At 48.8% G+C, this 15,345-nt stretch overlaps 1 protein-coding gene across 1 annotated transcript in view; it reads right to left on the minus strand.

Moving 5' to 3' along the window:
* Positions 1–14,902, minus strand: part of VASH2 (vasohibin 2) — a 33,946-nt gene extending 19,044 nt beyond the window's left edge. The window contains exons 1-3 of the mRNA XM_066546438.1: positions 14,591–14,902; positions 9,399–9,487; positions 7,002–7,058 (exon numbers count right to left, since the gene is read on the minus strand). Of these exons, the coding sequence (XP_066402535.1) occupies positions 7,002–7,058; positions 9,399–9,487; positions 14,591–14,902 (458 nt within the window). The remainder of the gene's footprint in view (positions 1–7,001; positions 7,059–9,398; positions 9,488–14,590) is intronic.
* Positions 14,903–15,345: the final 443 nt, after the last annotated feature.

The raw sequence follows: 15,345 nt of genomic DNA on the forward strand, positions 1-15,345 counted from the left end.
CCTGGGGAGGGCACACAATGGGGCTCCTTCTTTGCCCACAAAGGCTCCCACTGGTCACTGCAAAGCCTGTCTCAGATTTGTTATGTGCAGATGAGGCATGGGAGGTATCCATAAACAAGATAATCCACTGGATTTCCTATCTTCTAACTACATGGGAGTTACAAAAAAAAAAAAATATTATGAACGTGCATCATGAGGAGAAATGTCAAGTTGTAAAACCATTTACCTGCAAGCCATTTGGTGTGACCTCTACCTGGTTCACAGAGTCTGAGGGGCAGGGGCAGGGCCAGCATCTCCTCCTCAGGCACATCCAGCAGCCTGCACCCAGATCCAGGAGCTGCAGTGGGACCTGGCAGCTCAGAGACACCAATGGAGCAGGACAGTGAGGAGGGTCTGTGAGAGGGGAGCATTGCTCAGGAGGCACCACCAGCTGTCAGCCAAGCAGCAGCCACCTGCACTTCTGGGCAGGCTGTGCCCTCACACACAGCCCTCCTGGACTCCTGGGAGCACTCTGCAAACAGTTTGCTTTCTCTCTGCATTTCCAGCACAGACCTCAGGGTTTATGTGCATGACCCAGTTCAAAAGCCACTGAAGAGTTTTTCCTTCCACTTTTAACAAGCTTGAGTCAAAGCATGGCCTTGAACCCCGTGTTTGTATTGGAAGCAGAGCCCTGCAGAATCCCCAAGCCACCGCTCTGCCCAAGGTAGCACAGGCCAAATCTAAATCACTCCCCACAGATTATTTTTCGGTCTGCTTTCAACTGGCTTCTCAAAAGCCTGGGAACCCACTAGCTAATCTATCCTATACTTAACCTTGCATCTAAGAAGGTCCCCTAATGTTTAAACTAAATCCTTCCCTTTTTGCAAATCAAATCAGGAGCTGTTTCTCTCCACAGTGGGCATGGAGACCATTCATCATCTCTCCTCTTGCTACAGACATTTGTATATGCAAAAGACTGTAATCTACCTTCTCCTCTGTAAAAATAAGAAAGCAGACACCAATTTTTATTTAATTCCTCCCTCACTCCCCCTGAGGTTATGATTTTAGGACAATGTTTGTTTCTTTCAATTTTGGAATCCCTTCAACCAACTCACTTCTCACAGTCCTTTGGATAAGCCCACAACAGTACAAACAGACCAATTTCCTTCTGAATCCATCTTTCAGAATGGATATTTGCAACCAAGCCAGCATGCTGTTGGCTTTTCTCTGTTGGCCCACACTGAATCGGGTTCTGGTGTTTTTTCTGTTGGTGTTTTTGATGGGGTTTTTTTTAGGTTGGTTGGGAGGTTTTTTTGTTAGGGGTGGGGATTTTTTGTCTGGGCTTTTTTGGTAAATTTTGTTTGGTTTCTTTTATTTTTTTAAGTCATCTTCTTTGCCAACTCCACTTTTGCTCTCCACAGCTGGCTACTGCCAAACTCTCCTATATGTTTGCCCTCACTAAATTATCTCCCGTTTGTTCCAGCCCAAGAGATCACTCTGAATATCCCAGTTTCACTTTTCAAAGCCTTGTCACCTTGTCCAGCCTGGACTGCATATCATCCCTCATGATACAATTAGTCTTACCCATACCATTAAGGAAAAACTGAGCTGGGACAGACACTGCACACCTCGACTGACAATCTCTGCTAGCCAAGATTGGTAAAGTGCCACTTCCTACATGCTGCTTTTCACCAACTTGGGTCCTTCCATCAAATAGTTTTATTTAGACTCAAGGTCCCTGCCTTATCTGCAGAGATAAGATGTGGCCTTATCAAAAGCCACACTAAAACAAGGAGTTATTACATCCACATCTTCTCCCTTGTTGACAAAAGCTCTTACACGCTCATAGAAGGAAATTCTCAGAAACAAATAGTGTCCAACAATATTAATGTTGCCTTTCCCTTCCCTTGAACTGCAGATAAACTCAAAGTTCCTAGACTTATCTTTTCCCTTATTCTTTTTAAAGGCTGCTATCTTGGCCTTCCCCAGCACCCACCCACGTCCTCTAACACAAATATTAATGGTTGAAGGCTGCTTGTCAGCTCTCTAAGGGATCTATGGCAAATGACCTATGGCTAATGACAGAGCATTCAGCTCATTTGAGAACAGCTCATTGCAGGTGCTCTTTGATTTGTCCTTTCCCTCTTTTCCCTCACTCTTAAATTCCTATCACACTGTCTCAGATGTTGATAGTGACCAGAAAGCCTACAGTTAAACTTGTGAAAGAAGATTTAAGGAAGGCAGAAAAGAATTAAAAAACAGTATCAAGCATTTCAATTCCCTGCCTTAGCAGGGTTTGCTGCTGGGATTTTCTTTAAATCTTGACAGTCACCTGAAAAGAGCCCTATATATATAGCTATTCTTTACAGTCTTACATATCAGACAGCTGGGAATTAGCCCACAGTCACCCTCTCCCCACACTCCAGTGAGCACTGGGGGCAGCCCATCTCTTCCAGGAGAGACTGCTACAGCCAAAGAGAAGCACCCTGCAGCTCCCCTCTTTGTGGCATTTACACCACTCTCTGATGTCTGCCAGGCACATCTCTATTCCAGACCACAGTGAACACTTCTGCCTCTAACAAATGTAGCCAACAGGAACAGGCTGCTTGTTCCTCCCTCAAGACCCAGTCCTTGGCAGATAGTGATACTTCCTTGTTAATTGATTCAAATTTCTTTCAGTGTTTTCAGGAGCCTTGCTTCCTGCAGTAACAGAGGCCCTGAAAGGAGCTGACTTTGCCTCTTCAGGATGCTTTCTGTTCAAAGCGGCAGTGTCTAAAGACAGCTCACAGGAATCATTAATTCTTTTTGCTTCCAGATTTTTCACTTGGGGCACCCAATTTCATATACAGGTTAGAAAAATCTTAAAACCATTCAGCATGCCCAAAACTGGAGGATCTCACCAGCCACCACCGATCACACTGGAACCCCTTCAGGGATGACCATGCTTAGGAGAGGCTCCCCATTACCTTCACCAGAAAGACTCCTGCAAGACTGAATAAATTTTTTATTAGTGAGATCTTCTAGCACATTTTTCCACAAAATTCTCCTTGCACAGACCCATATATTTGCATGAGATCTATAGAAAAACTTGGGAGAAGGAGATTTTAAGGCTCCTGACAGTTTCATTCATGATAATGAAGCCAAGAGAGAAGTGAAAGGCACCAGCAGGAGCAAAAGGAGATAAAACAGCAGAGCAGATATGGATCTTGTGAATCCTCTCAAAAACAGTATTGCAACAGCAAAAGCATTTCCAGAACATGCTGAACACCCCACCGTATCTGTAACATCCCCCTTTGTGAGAGAGAGAAGCAGATGTTCAAATGCCTTCTGCAGTCTATTGTCTGGAAATGCTATGAGCCCATTTTTCTTTACAGCCCCATCAGTGTTCCTTAATAACATGGTGTGTGGAAACAATATTATTTCCCATCTCCCCTTCCCTGTTATTTGGTTGCATCGTTGCCATGTGACAGCTCCTATCATGCTCCTTTCCTGCAACTGATCACACATTACATCTGCTGCCACTGAAGGTCTCTCCCTCCTCACAGAGCAGCTTCTGGACTCCAGTTCCTCAAAGAGTACCGAACCTCCCCAAATATCAGTTTCTGCTTCAGTTGCAGGTCCCCCTGTTCAGCTGGCACTTACTGGAGGGAACAGAACAATACTGCACCTCCCCTGATCCTCTGTGGAGGATAAAGAGATTTGTTTCTCATCGTGCCTCATGCCTGCATCCTAGAACAGAAGCTTCCAGAGGGCTTATCACTCCTAGTAAACCCAGTAGTATCAGCTTGTTGACATTGAATTCACAGTTACAGATATTACTGCATATCCAGACATACACTTTTTTCCTAAAGCTCCTACATGATCTAAGCCTGGAAGTTGTAAAAAGAATGTGTCAGTCAAAAGTACCATTTTGATCAGACTGGTCGTACCAATAAAAGCCTAATATAAATTTAGCCAGCATAATCCTGCATGGGAAAAGGAGAACCAGTCCTACTGGTGTCTGAAACATTCATATCACATGCATGCAGACATGGATCAGCAGAGCTGAACTTCACAGGGTGCCCTTTACCTATTCAGTACAAAAAGGTACATCATGGAGCCTGTGAAGGGCACTCTCCCAGGATACCTGTGTAAGCAAAGCACTCCTACAGTGGAGGTAGCTACGCCCATAAATTTGGATTTTATGCAAATACAGCCAGCTCAGGAGAGGTGAGACCCAGGCACATTTTCAGACACAGTTTGCCAGTACAACAAGAACAGCACACCAAGTTTACAGGTTCACAGCTCTGCCACCCTGACTCACACAGCTATGCCAACAGAAATCTAGCATTTCTAAAAAGTGCTATCTGTAGTCTAGACAAATCCACGTGGTGGTCTGGCACTCTAAAATTCAAGTTGATAATAAGACTAACTTTTTTTAAAGAGAGTGTAAATACTGAGTTATAGCAAGACTGTATCCCTTAATGAGCTCCCATAGATAATTTATGCTCTTCTTCCTATGCTCAGCCACGCATTTTTATTTTCTCATACATCACACTGATGCTGGCAGTAAATCTCTACAATATCTAGTCCTCCCTCCATAATAGGAAAACTCATTAATATGCCCCAGCTGCTTTAGGACACTTTGACATGAATTTATGAATATTCAATTTCCATCTAATACTCAGCTTCTTTGTGTCCAGCCACGGCTGTCTTGAAGAGAGGCTGCCAAAGATTTCATAATACTTTCACTAGCTTTGAGCCCTCACATTATGAAACCAGCAATATGTTTAGTGTCAATAAAGCCCTGGGAGCAGCCTCATTTTTCAAGAGCCAGTGGCAATTGGAGGCCTTCAGCATCTTGCCCAATCCACTTGCAAACACTGTGTTGCAGCAAGCGAGGCCTTTCACACCACAGAAATGGCTCAGAGCAGCTCCTGTCACAGCACAGGACACCTGTCATTGCCATGCTGGGAGCAGGTTTCTTGCAAAGTAGAGCACACCTCCCAGGAAAAATAACTTGGAGGTGTAAGTGATTTTTCAGTTTTGATGAAAACTGGCCAGATGAAGGAAAGGGAAGCTTTTGTGCACACCTCAACACATTATTCACACAGAAACACCAAAGCTAGGGTTGGAAGGGACCTCCATTTGCCCAAGCCTCCTGCTAAAGCAGTTTCACTTAGAGCAGGTTGCACAGGTAGGTTTTGAATATCTCCACAGAAGAAGACTCCATAACCTCTATGGGCAGCCTGTTCAAGTGCTCTGTCAGCCTCAAAGTAAACATTTTTTTCCTCATACTTAGATGGAACTTCCAGCTTCTGCCCACTGCTTCTTGTCCTGTCACTGGGGACCACTGAAAATAGTCTGGTCCCATCCTGACTCGGCCAGGTAAATTTTAAAAGATCTGAAATCTAAACCAGAAACTGTAAGTTTCATAAAAACAACTGGAATTTTGGTTTCATAAAAATGACAGAAACTTCAGGCAGCTTTGCATGTGTTCTCCTTCTCAAAACTGGAGAAACCAAGCCCAGGCAAGTGTTAGAGCAGCAGAACAGCAGGATCTGGGCAGCAACTCGTGCTCCTGACAGCTCCATTCCTCCCAGCACCCACATCTACCCAATCCAGGAGCAAAGCAGCACAGGCCTTCTTAGGACTTTACCCTGTTTGAGTCCAGCACACACCGTGCTCAGGCAACTGTGCCTGGAGAGCTGGCAGCCCCCGAGGGGTTGGACATTTCCAGGGGCACCATCCTTAACCCCACAGAAGTCCTGCCACCCCATTCCAAGCAGTTCCAAGCAGCAACAAGAGAGGAGTCAGACACTCGCCTCCAAGCAATCACTAAGGCAGATACACAGAGGAAATGGCCCCACCTGGGAGGTGATTCAAAGCCACAGGCACATCTCCAGCTGTGAGCACTGTTCCCTTCTAGGAAAGAGCACCATCCTGTAAGCCAGGCTTTTATGCAGCCCAGGAAGGCAATGACCTTTTAAGTGGTAAGTGCTGAACATAATTCATTTTCATCCTTCACTTCCTTTGAAAAAAGTAATGGGACAAATTTAAAAATGAGTGAGCAGCTTGAAAATTGGTTTAAGCTTCTGTAAACCCATCTATCATTCAAGGCACAAGATTTGTTTTAAACTAGTTCCACCAGAGCAGTGAACATTAGATAAAGGAGGTGAGAAAGATTGCTGTCAGCAAGATGAAAACCTGAAGCACAAAGCTGAGATGGGAACTGGAATTTTACAATGAGGGACCATTAGTTTATTGACAGAGAACTGGGAAGAGCTAGAGACAGAGCAGTCTGTGGGAGTGATTATATTCTGCTTATCTTAATTTCACCCTAAAATTAAAGTATAATGCTGTCAACACCCTTCCTGCCCTAACCTGCTAATTTATTAGGTTCTGTTTAAGAGCTGTCCTAAGTATGATGCAGTTCTAACATGCAAGAGACCCCAGCTCTCTGCTGCCAGGCTCCCTGGGCACATGTTCATACTTGCATTGCACAACTCATCACCAGCCAGCACAAGCCCTCCACATGGATGGAACAGCAAGATGAGCAGCAAGGCAGAAGCACAGACATGATTTAAACAGTCCATCATGAACCTCCAGGGAAAACTACTGTGCTCAGGATGTCCAAACTCCTGCTGCACTTCACACAGCTAATCCCTTCCTACTACCTGCAAAGGGCATTTCGGCACAACCAGAGTATCAGGACTTACTCAGTTTCCAGAAAAGCAGCCCAGCCCTCCCAGCCCAACACCAATAAGCAGAGAGGTTTCCCAGCCCTGTGCATGCAGCTCTGGCCTGCAGCCAAGCAGCTCCCACACAGCTGCTGAGTAAGAGCAGCACTTTCCACTCGATGGTCCTTTTGCCACCCCGCAGCAAGCTGGGACACTCCTTGCAAAGGAGCAACAGAGGCAGCTTTGGCCCTGCCAGAGGAGCTGTGGCACAGAGGACACAACCCTCCCATGCCATGGTGCTGCAGTGCTTGAATGCCAGCTGATCAGGGACAAGGGCACTAGAGCAATTCCAGGGGCACTTACCCACTCAGAGGTCTGCTTTTTCTGATCTCGAAGAACTGTGTTCCCGTGTGATTGTATCTGTATTTTGACTGTTAAGGGAAAGTAACTTGAACAGCCAAGCAATAGAATAACACTGCTGAAAAGGTGAATTTCAGTTCCGAGTTCCTGTTGAAACACAAAATAGGCAGTAAAAGCCATTGACTCTTAGATATGAAGCACATGGCATGTAAAATAAAGCAAAACTTTTCACTTGTCTTTTTATATGACTTATTAACAGCAGTAGGTGCAGAATCATGTATTAAGGTTGATCATGTAAAATGACACTCAAATTCAGCATTTGAAGGTTATAAATTCTTTTTCACTAGGTCCTGCTCACTACTAGATTGCAAGTTTGGAAAAAAGTCTCCCACATGGGCAAGAAAAAGCATTCATAGCCTACCCAAACCAATCAACATAATCCATGGTCTGAAAAAACTTATTTCCTTTAGAAGTCTTAACTCCATCAGCCTCATGGCTCACCTGTGACCTGTCAACCAAAACCATTGCAGGTGCATCCCTTCACACTTAGAAAATATAACCATTCTCTAAAAATACAATGCTCTTGAAATGAAAACAACCAGCTACGTGCAAGCCAAGGTCATTAGCTAACATTAATAGTAGAAAAGCTCATCACAAATGATGCCAGCAGTCAACAAAATCTCAGCACCACTCTCCTAGAAGCACAGGCTGCCACACAGCAGCATCAATAGAAGCAGCCTCTTCCCTCCTCCTTGTGCATTTCTGTACAAGCAGCAATGCAATAAATCAGACCAGGAAAACAATCTGTTCAGTAAAAACAAAAACAAAACAAAAACCCCAATTAAGTTTTGTAAAAAAAAAAAAAAAAGAAAACACACTGTCCTTATTTTTGCTAGGTTACTTTTCCAGTTGAATCTCTTTCCTAACCTAGTACCTAAATTCTATTCCCATCAGAATGTTCATGCCAGTAAAACTGGTGATAGCAAGGCAGATACCAGGGCACGAGCAGGTGACCCCATGGAAGCTAAGAGTTGCTTGCAAGACATAAATAACACAGCTGCTGGATGTATAACCATAGCCTAAATAAAAACTCCAGATCTCACGAGGATGCTCTGAACTGACTTCAATTAGAGTTCAGAGTTCTCCACAAACAAGGCTTTACTTCCCCTCCCGCCTTCAAAACTAACTCATGAGGCCCTCTCAGGGTGCTCTGCACAAAGCAGACATCCTCCTGCAGCCCTCAAAGGAAGCCCAGACGCTGCTCCCCAGCCCCCTTTGAAGCTTTTCTGAACACAGATCCAAACCCTGTGCCCAAGGCCTGCTCCTGCTACGTAGCAAAAGGCAGGATTTTAAAACCACTGTGGGGGGAAGTGGGGGATAATGTCATTTTTGGAGCTCTGTATGACACGGTATCCTCTCTGGCACAATCCCAGGGAGCAAGAAGCCTCCTGTCCTGGCCCAGTGGCTGCCATAAAGAAGAAAATTGCACCATCCCCCTGCAGAGCAGGCAGGCCCAGGCTCCCTGCCCAGGGCAGCTGCTGCAGCTCCAGGCCCGCCTTGATCCCAGCCACAACTCCCCCCCAGCTCACCACGCCTGCTATTTCTGGATGCTCTTCCAGCTGCCTCCCATATCCTTCTTAATCCTTACCAGCACTTTACACTCATTCCTCATCCCCCCCAGTTTCCCCACATACACAAAAAGGCAGAATTTAGGAAAAAAGGGAAACAGAAGAGCAGCATCTGGGCCAGCAACCTTCTCTGAAACTATCTGTCAGCAATGGAAAGGTGGGAATTGGGTGTGGGGCAGTGACAGACAGGCTAGACAGATGTGTACATCCCTGATGAATCCCCAAGCAAGGTGGAACATCTGGAAGGGAGACGCCTTTGGTCAGTTCCTGTGTCACAGGCAGGTGTTCCTGCCCACCTTGGGGTCAGGACAGCTGCTTGTGCCCCTCACCCCAGTGACAAGCACTCCCTGCAGGCTGAGCACACAGGCAATCCTCAGGGAACCTGCAGGGGCTGCTCAGGCACAGGGAGAAAGGGTTTGACACAACACCGGCTCCCTCTTAGTGGCTTTATGACAAGATGCCATATTATTTCTCCAGGCATCATGATCCAATCATAATATCCTCATACATCAACTTCAAAATAAGCACTTCTGTTCCCACCAATGTCACTCCAGTTAAATTTTTCAGTATAATTTAAAGCTAATTACATCTCCCAGAGGACTGCTATGACAAGCTCAGTGCTGCTGGTGTTATCACAAATCCCTGGAGGCGTCCCTTTACCCCCAAATGATCCCAAGCCCTCACAACCAGCTAAAGCTTCAGTAAAGCTCTGTAATTCACACCAGGCACAAGTCAGCCTTCATTCCAGAGAACACACACAGGAGAAGGATACTGCAGCATCTTCATGTAGGTCTGTATTGCCTGGAGCCATTCTGGGATTGACATGGAGAGCTTGTAGTTTGGCACTGGCGGCACTGAGGGCTGGACACAAGAAAAAAGATGAAGAGGTTAGACAGCCACGGCTCCCTGCAGAGCAGATAAGTGATTTACTGAGCAGTGGCATGTGCTCAGTGCAACACAACGCTGCAGCACAGATGGCTTAAGCCCCACGTGAACTCAGGCATCAGGCAAAGTCATCCTGCTGACCAGGGGGCTGCCCCAGCAGCAGAGCCAGCCCTGCCCTGCACAGAGACTGTGGCAGGCTGATCATCAGAGCCACCAGCATCCCTCAAACACCACCTATGCAGGCAGGCAGTGCAGCACAGAAAGCCTCTGCTTCCCATTCCCCCCCAGCACAGGGCAGTTTGGATGGGCAGAGTCCCAGTACTGACTCTGCTGTTCTCCCTCCCCCTGGAAGCCATTTCAAGTCTAATTTCTGGCCTCCTTTACCACAAGAGAAAGATAAAAGGAGACAAGGATCCTAGGCTGCATAATTTCCCATCTGCCATATGTCTGCAGCAGGCTTGCTGGGGAGGGAGAGCACAGCACCTAGAGGACCACCTGGCACCCAAATATTTAATGACATTAAGACACTTAAAGATATAGACTGGCAACATAATGGGATTTTTCCAAAATCTCATAAGACATCTGCTTGTGCCTAAGCATTTTAAGAAGGCAGGCCCTCAATCCACATTTAATCCCCATAGCTATTTGGCTCCTGAGCCTGCAGCCATGCAGGAAAGGGGCACAGCCTTGTCCCAAGTCCACTTATTTCAGGGGTAAGACTGCAAAATATGGGGCCAGCAGATATTAAAGTGGGCAGCATGGCTAGAAAGAAGTCAGCACAATCCTCACAAACACAGTGAAGGAAGCAATTTGAATATTAATGCAGATTCAAATTCAGGAACCAGCAATTTGGGCAGCTGTGACAAGGTGCAAAGAAAAGTTTTGGGACCACATTGTTGTAACCATAGTTTAAAGCTCATAAAGTGACATATCACTGTCCTTAATATATTTCACGTCAGCAATTGCTGATAAGAACAGCAAGTTCAGGTTGTATGGGGCATCTCTGCCACAGACTGTCCTCTCCAGCTCCCATCTCTGTTAAGACTGTGTGTTTGCTTCCAGAGAATGAGCACTGGTAATCCCAAGGCAACAAAACCCAGGATTTACTACACACAGCAAGTTACTACAGTGAAGTAGTAAATACACCTTGGAGAAGGAGGGAGAAAACACCAAACCAGAGACTCCTACACTCCTGGCACACAGAAACAAACTGTAAGTGGCAAGCAGATGGCAAAGCTTCCAGCTCGCCCCCACCATCCCAGTGCTACACGGCGCCTGCATACATGGGCTGTCTCCTCTCACCAGTGGGAGTTATGAGCAAGACTCATTAGCACTTCCTAATCATGATTTTCATGTCTAAGCTCTTCATTAGAGGAATTTTCTTTTGGTTCCACAGGTTCCTTTCCCACCCAGCCCCTTTGGGCTGGATGAATTATTCACCTGTCCCTTCCAGCATGAAGGCACACCTGGACTCAACACACCAGATAAGGCTCAAGTTCCAGACACAGCAAGGAGCTGACAAAGGGAATTCTGGCAGGGTTCTCACACCTTCCTGGAGGGGCCATTTCTGCTCCAATACACTCAGACCTTTGCTTCAAAGATACAGAAGCTCTAGGTGCATGCATTGCACTTACACAACACACCAATCAATGGGAGCCCCAGGCAGTGAGGGGCCGGGCTGCTGCAGAGGTGGGGATTCCATCCTTTGCCCAGCCCTCACCCTGCTGTGGGACCCAGGACAGCATCCCACAGGGACAGCAGCAGTGTGAACAGACACAGCCCTTCCTGAAACCCACAGAGGCCACCCTCACCAGAGGGGACAGGTTCAGATTCCAGGTGAGGTGCTCCCCATCTCCAAGGCAGGTGATCACATTATCCAAGGAGGATGATGATGTCAGATACCAGAGCATAGCCTAGAAAAGAGATCCAGGGTTTTCTCACTGGCTAGAACACATTCCTAGCAGGCCTGCTGAGCCAGGAGGCTCAAGCCCTCCAGATCTCAGGCAAGAAGGGAGGAGCATCCATAAGCCTGAGCCCACACATGGCAGCACTGCTCTCATCTCTCCATGCAGAGCAGGCAGGACACACACCATGCTGCCAGCCAGGCCAGGCACTGGGGAGCCACACACCACTCCCACTCCTTCCAAACATGTTTCCCTCCCTGATTCCTGCCCCCGCTACAGGAGGACTGATCCTGGGCACTCACACAGCATGGAGCAGCAGGGCTGCACGATACAAGTGCAGGAAAGCACAGCTCTGTTTTCATTGAGGATGCAGCCCTCCAGCTCCTGGTATGCATCTACAGCAGCAAGGAGCAGGCAAGAGGTCATGGATGGCAAGAGGAAATGCAGACACAGCACTACAGACCATGAATTTGTAAAGCAAGAGAAATTCAGAGATGAGTCAGATGAAAAGCCTTGACCTCATATCAGTCTTTCCAAGGAATAGCAGCTCCAGAGAGTGGAGCTGCTGCAGTGCAAGACCACGTGGCAGAGCTGGAGACTCATCCCATGGCTGGAAATGCTGTAGTCTCACTTCACCACAGATATCCTGTGTGGAACTCCTTTTGCCCAAATCCACTGTCTCACTTAATGACCAAAAAGTCATTTTCTACCAGCTCCCCCTGCAAGCACTCTGTTACTCAGCACGGATGAAGCTGACAGGCAAGAGTTCTCAAAGCTGCTGAGAGGTTTAATTTATTACAATCTCCAAGTACCTCCAAGATCACAGAACAAGTAAAGGATTGCACAGCCCTTCCAAACCGTGAGCCTGCACTATTTGCAGAGCTCAAGCCAACAGCCAGAGGTGGGCACCCCACAGGTTCCAAAAGTGCCCTTGCAGACAAGGCAGCTTTTTGTAAGGACTCTGCCTCCCGAGAGAGATGCAGCCCTGCACCTCTGCAGCTTGCATTTATTGCAGTAAGGACAGCCTCACAGACACAGTCAGAAGCTACTTACACCCTGCGTGTATGATTGCTGAGACTAATGCCAAGATGATTAGAGCAATCAAGTGGAGCTTCTTGGAGAGGGGATGAAAACTCTCTCCCATCAGCAGGGATTAAGAACAGATCACATGCAGAAATGGAGCAGTTGCACATGCCACTCACTCAGCCTGAACCAACAATCCATGCAAGCAAATTACAAATCATCTTCTCACAGGCACAAGTTTCCCTCATCACTCCCAAACAGCAGTACCTGGTCTTTTGCAGGGTGACACATACCCTGCAGCACAAGCCAATTAAAATAATTTGTACCACCATTTAAGGAACAAGTCCCCACTCATATTCCTACTCTGACCCCAAAATTACCATCACAACTTTGGTAATCCACTACCACTTTGGCAAAAAAACCCTGCTCCTAACCTTCATTTGCTCACCCGAGCTCTGTTGGCCCTAATAAGGGCCAGCAAGTCCTCAAACTACTCTCTGACCCTAGAGGTGCCACACTCAGCCAGCAATACCTACTTAGTCACAGAGGACACCAGGTCCTCCAGACCCTGAAGAAACTAATCACTGTAACAGGGATTTTGCATCCAGGCACTGCTGGAGGAGTACAACTCCTGCAGCACTGGGCACTGATCATCAACATCAAATGATTTGGCCAGGCAGATTTCAAAACATTTTTATTCTGCCCAGCTTACACAGATGCTACAGAGAGTGAGCCCAGAGCTGTGGCACTGAGGAAGAAGCCATGGGCAATGCTCTCTGGGACATTCCCACAGGAATACAGTCCAGCACACTGGAGTCACTGGCATGTCTCTCACCAGATGCTTTATCAGTCACCACGGCTGTCACCAGTAAAAGTTACATGCTCTGGAGTTGGGAAGTAAGGGATGAAAGTCAAATCTAGCACATGCTTTGCCATCCCTTAACATCAAAAGGGCTTGCAGGCCATCTAGACTGGCATAAGCTGGTCAGGCTGCTGAAACAAGAAGTTCTGCCCAGTCCCTGCCCCCTCATTTCCACCCCAGGTGCTCGTGTAAGTACAAGATGAACCACACCAAGGAACCACAAACTCAGCATAACCTGATTATTCTTTAGTTGGATATACTCCCCCATCCAAACAAAGGCTGGTTCCAGCACAAGGAGAGCAGAGAGGAGAGAGATGGTCCCTTTTGTACCTGCACTGGACTGAACATTGCAGAAGAGAGATGAAAGGCCTTTTCAGCCTGCAGCTTATTTGACAAGCACCTTCTCAATACAGCCCTACACAATAAGATTTCGACTTCCCTGTGCACAGAATTTCCTTTCCACTCCACAAGAAGAACAGGCATATGGTTCATGTCAGTATCACTGACAGCTTGGACCATGACAGCAGCAGCCCAACCATGTCACCCCAGCACACACAGGGGTATGAACCAAGCCAGACTCCAGCAGTCAGCTCACATTAATGCTGCCTGATGTGAGCAGTGAATCAAGCTCAAAGTCTGCCAAAGCAGAGAGTGTTAAAGACATTGTGAGCAGTAATGCAGCACAGTGTCAAGAAGCCTTGGAACAAGAGCAGATATCAACATTTTATTTGCTGTCTGGAGGAAAAATACTTGGGTGAGGCAGAGCTATTTGGGGCTTGTACTGAGGAACGTACCAGACAAAAGCATTTGGAATCTTTCCACTTAGTGGAAAAGAAATGTCTGAGTTTTAAATCCCTTGTTACATTTGAGGAGCAACGCTGTGTTTAAGGAAACAGCTGTGTTCCGAAAGCAAAAGAAAAACCTGCTTTAAATCGCACAAAATGCTTCACTCAGCCCCTGAAGATTTCTTTTAACTTTTGCTTTCTGTTTTTTTCTCCCCAAGCTAAAAGGAGTAATTTTTCCCCTGCTTGTTCCCCAGGACACCCAGTGCATCCCCTAAGCACCCGCAGCCCCATACCCCGTTCCGGCCGCTTTGGGACAGCAGATGCCCCATGCATCCCCGCAGTGCCCCAGAGCATCCTCCGGGCAGCGGTGTCACACCCTCCCAGCCGGCCCCGGAGCCGCCCGGCCGCCGGACGCGCACCGAACGCGGCAGCCGCGGGACGCCGCCCTCGGGCTCGCTGTCACCCGCTGCCCCGCACGAGGGGACACACGGCGGCTCCGCCTTACCCGAGCCAGGCGGGCGGCGCTCCGGATGGCCGCCGCCACGGCCCCGCCGTCGGGGTGCACCCGCTCCACGTGGCCCCACATGCGCTCCCAGGTCTGCCCGTCCATGGGGAAGCCGCTCTTGTTCACCAGGAAGAGCGAGCCGCCGTCCCGCTGCTGCTCCTGCTCCTCCTCCTCCGAGCCCCCGCCGCTCCCGCTGCCGCCGCCGCCCGCCGCCCGCGGCTGGGCGCTCCGCGACCGGCCGCCCTCCTTGCCGGCCGCCGCTCGCCGGCCGCTCCCGCGGCAGCCGCCGCCGCGGCCCGCCACGCCCGTCATGGCCCCGCGGCCATGCCCGGGACCGGGACCGCTGCCGGGATGCGCCCCACGGCCTCGCCGCCGCCCGGCCGCTCTTTATGTGTACGTGTGTGTGTGCGCGCCTGTGAGGGGCGTGCGGAGGAGGCCGGGCGGGGGCGGTCCCTCGCTAGCGACGCCGGCCCGCTCGCTCCGGGCGCCCCGTCCCGACCCCGGTACCGGCCGCGGCCGCGCAGGGGGCGCGCCCCGCGCCGCGCGCCATGCCGCGCATTACCGCGCGACCGGCCGCCCGCCCGCCCGCGGCGCGCCCCCATTGGCCGCCGCAACAAAGAGGGGCGGGGCCAGCGGGGCGGGGCGGGCCGCCACTGGCCGAGACGCCGCCGGGAGGCGCCCCCTGCCGCACAGCGGGGAACACCACCACCGGGCGGCGCAGTCCGAGCGCTTTCGCCCTCAGCCGGGCCGAACCG

The sequence above is a fragment of the Molothrus aeneus genome, chromosome 3, assembly GCF_037042795.1.
Source record: "Molothrus aeneus isolate 106 chromosome 3, BPBGC_Maene_1.0, whole genome shotgun sequence".
In the NCBI taxonomy this organism is placed as follows: Eukaryota; Metazoa; Chordata; class Aves; order Passeriformes; family Icteridae; genus Molothrus; species Molothrus aeneus.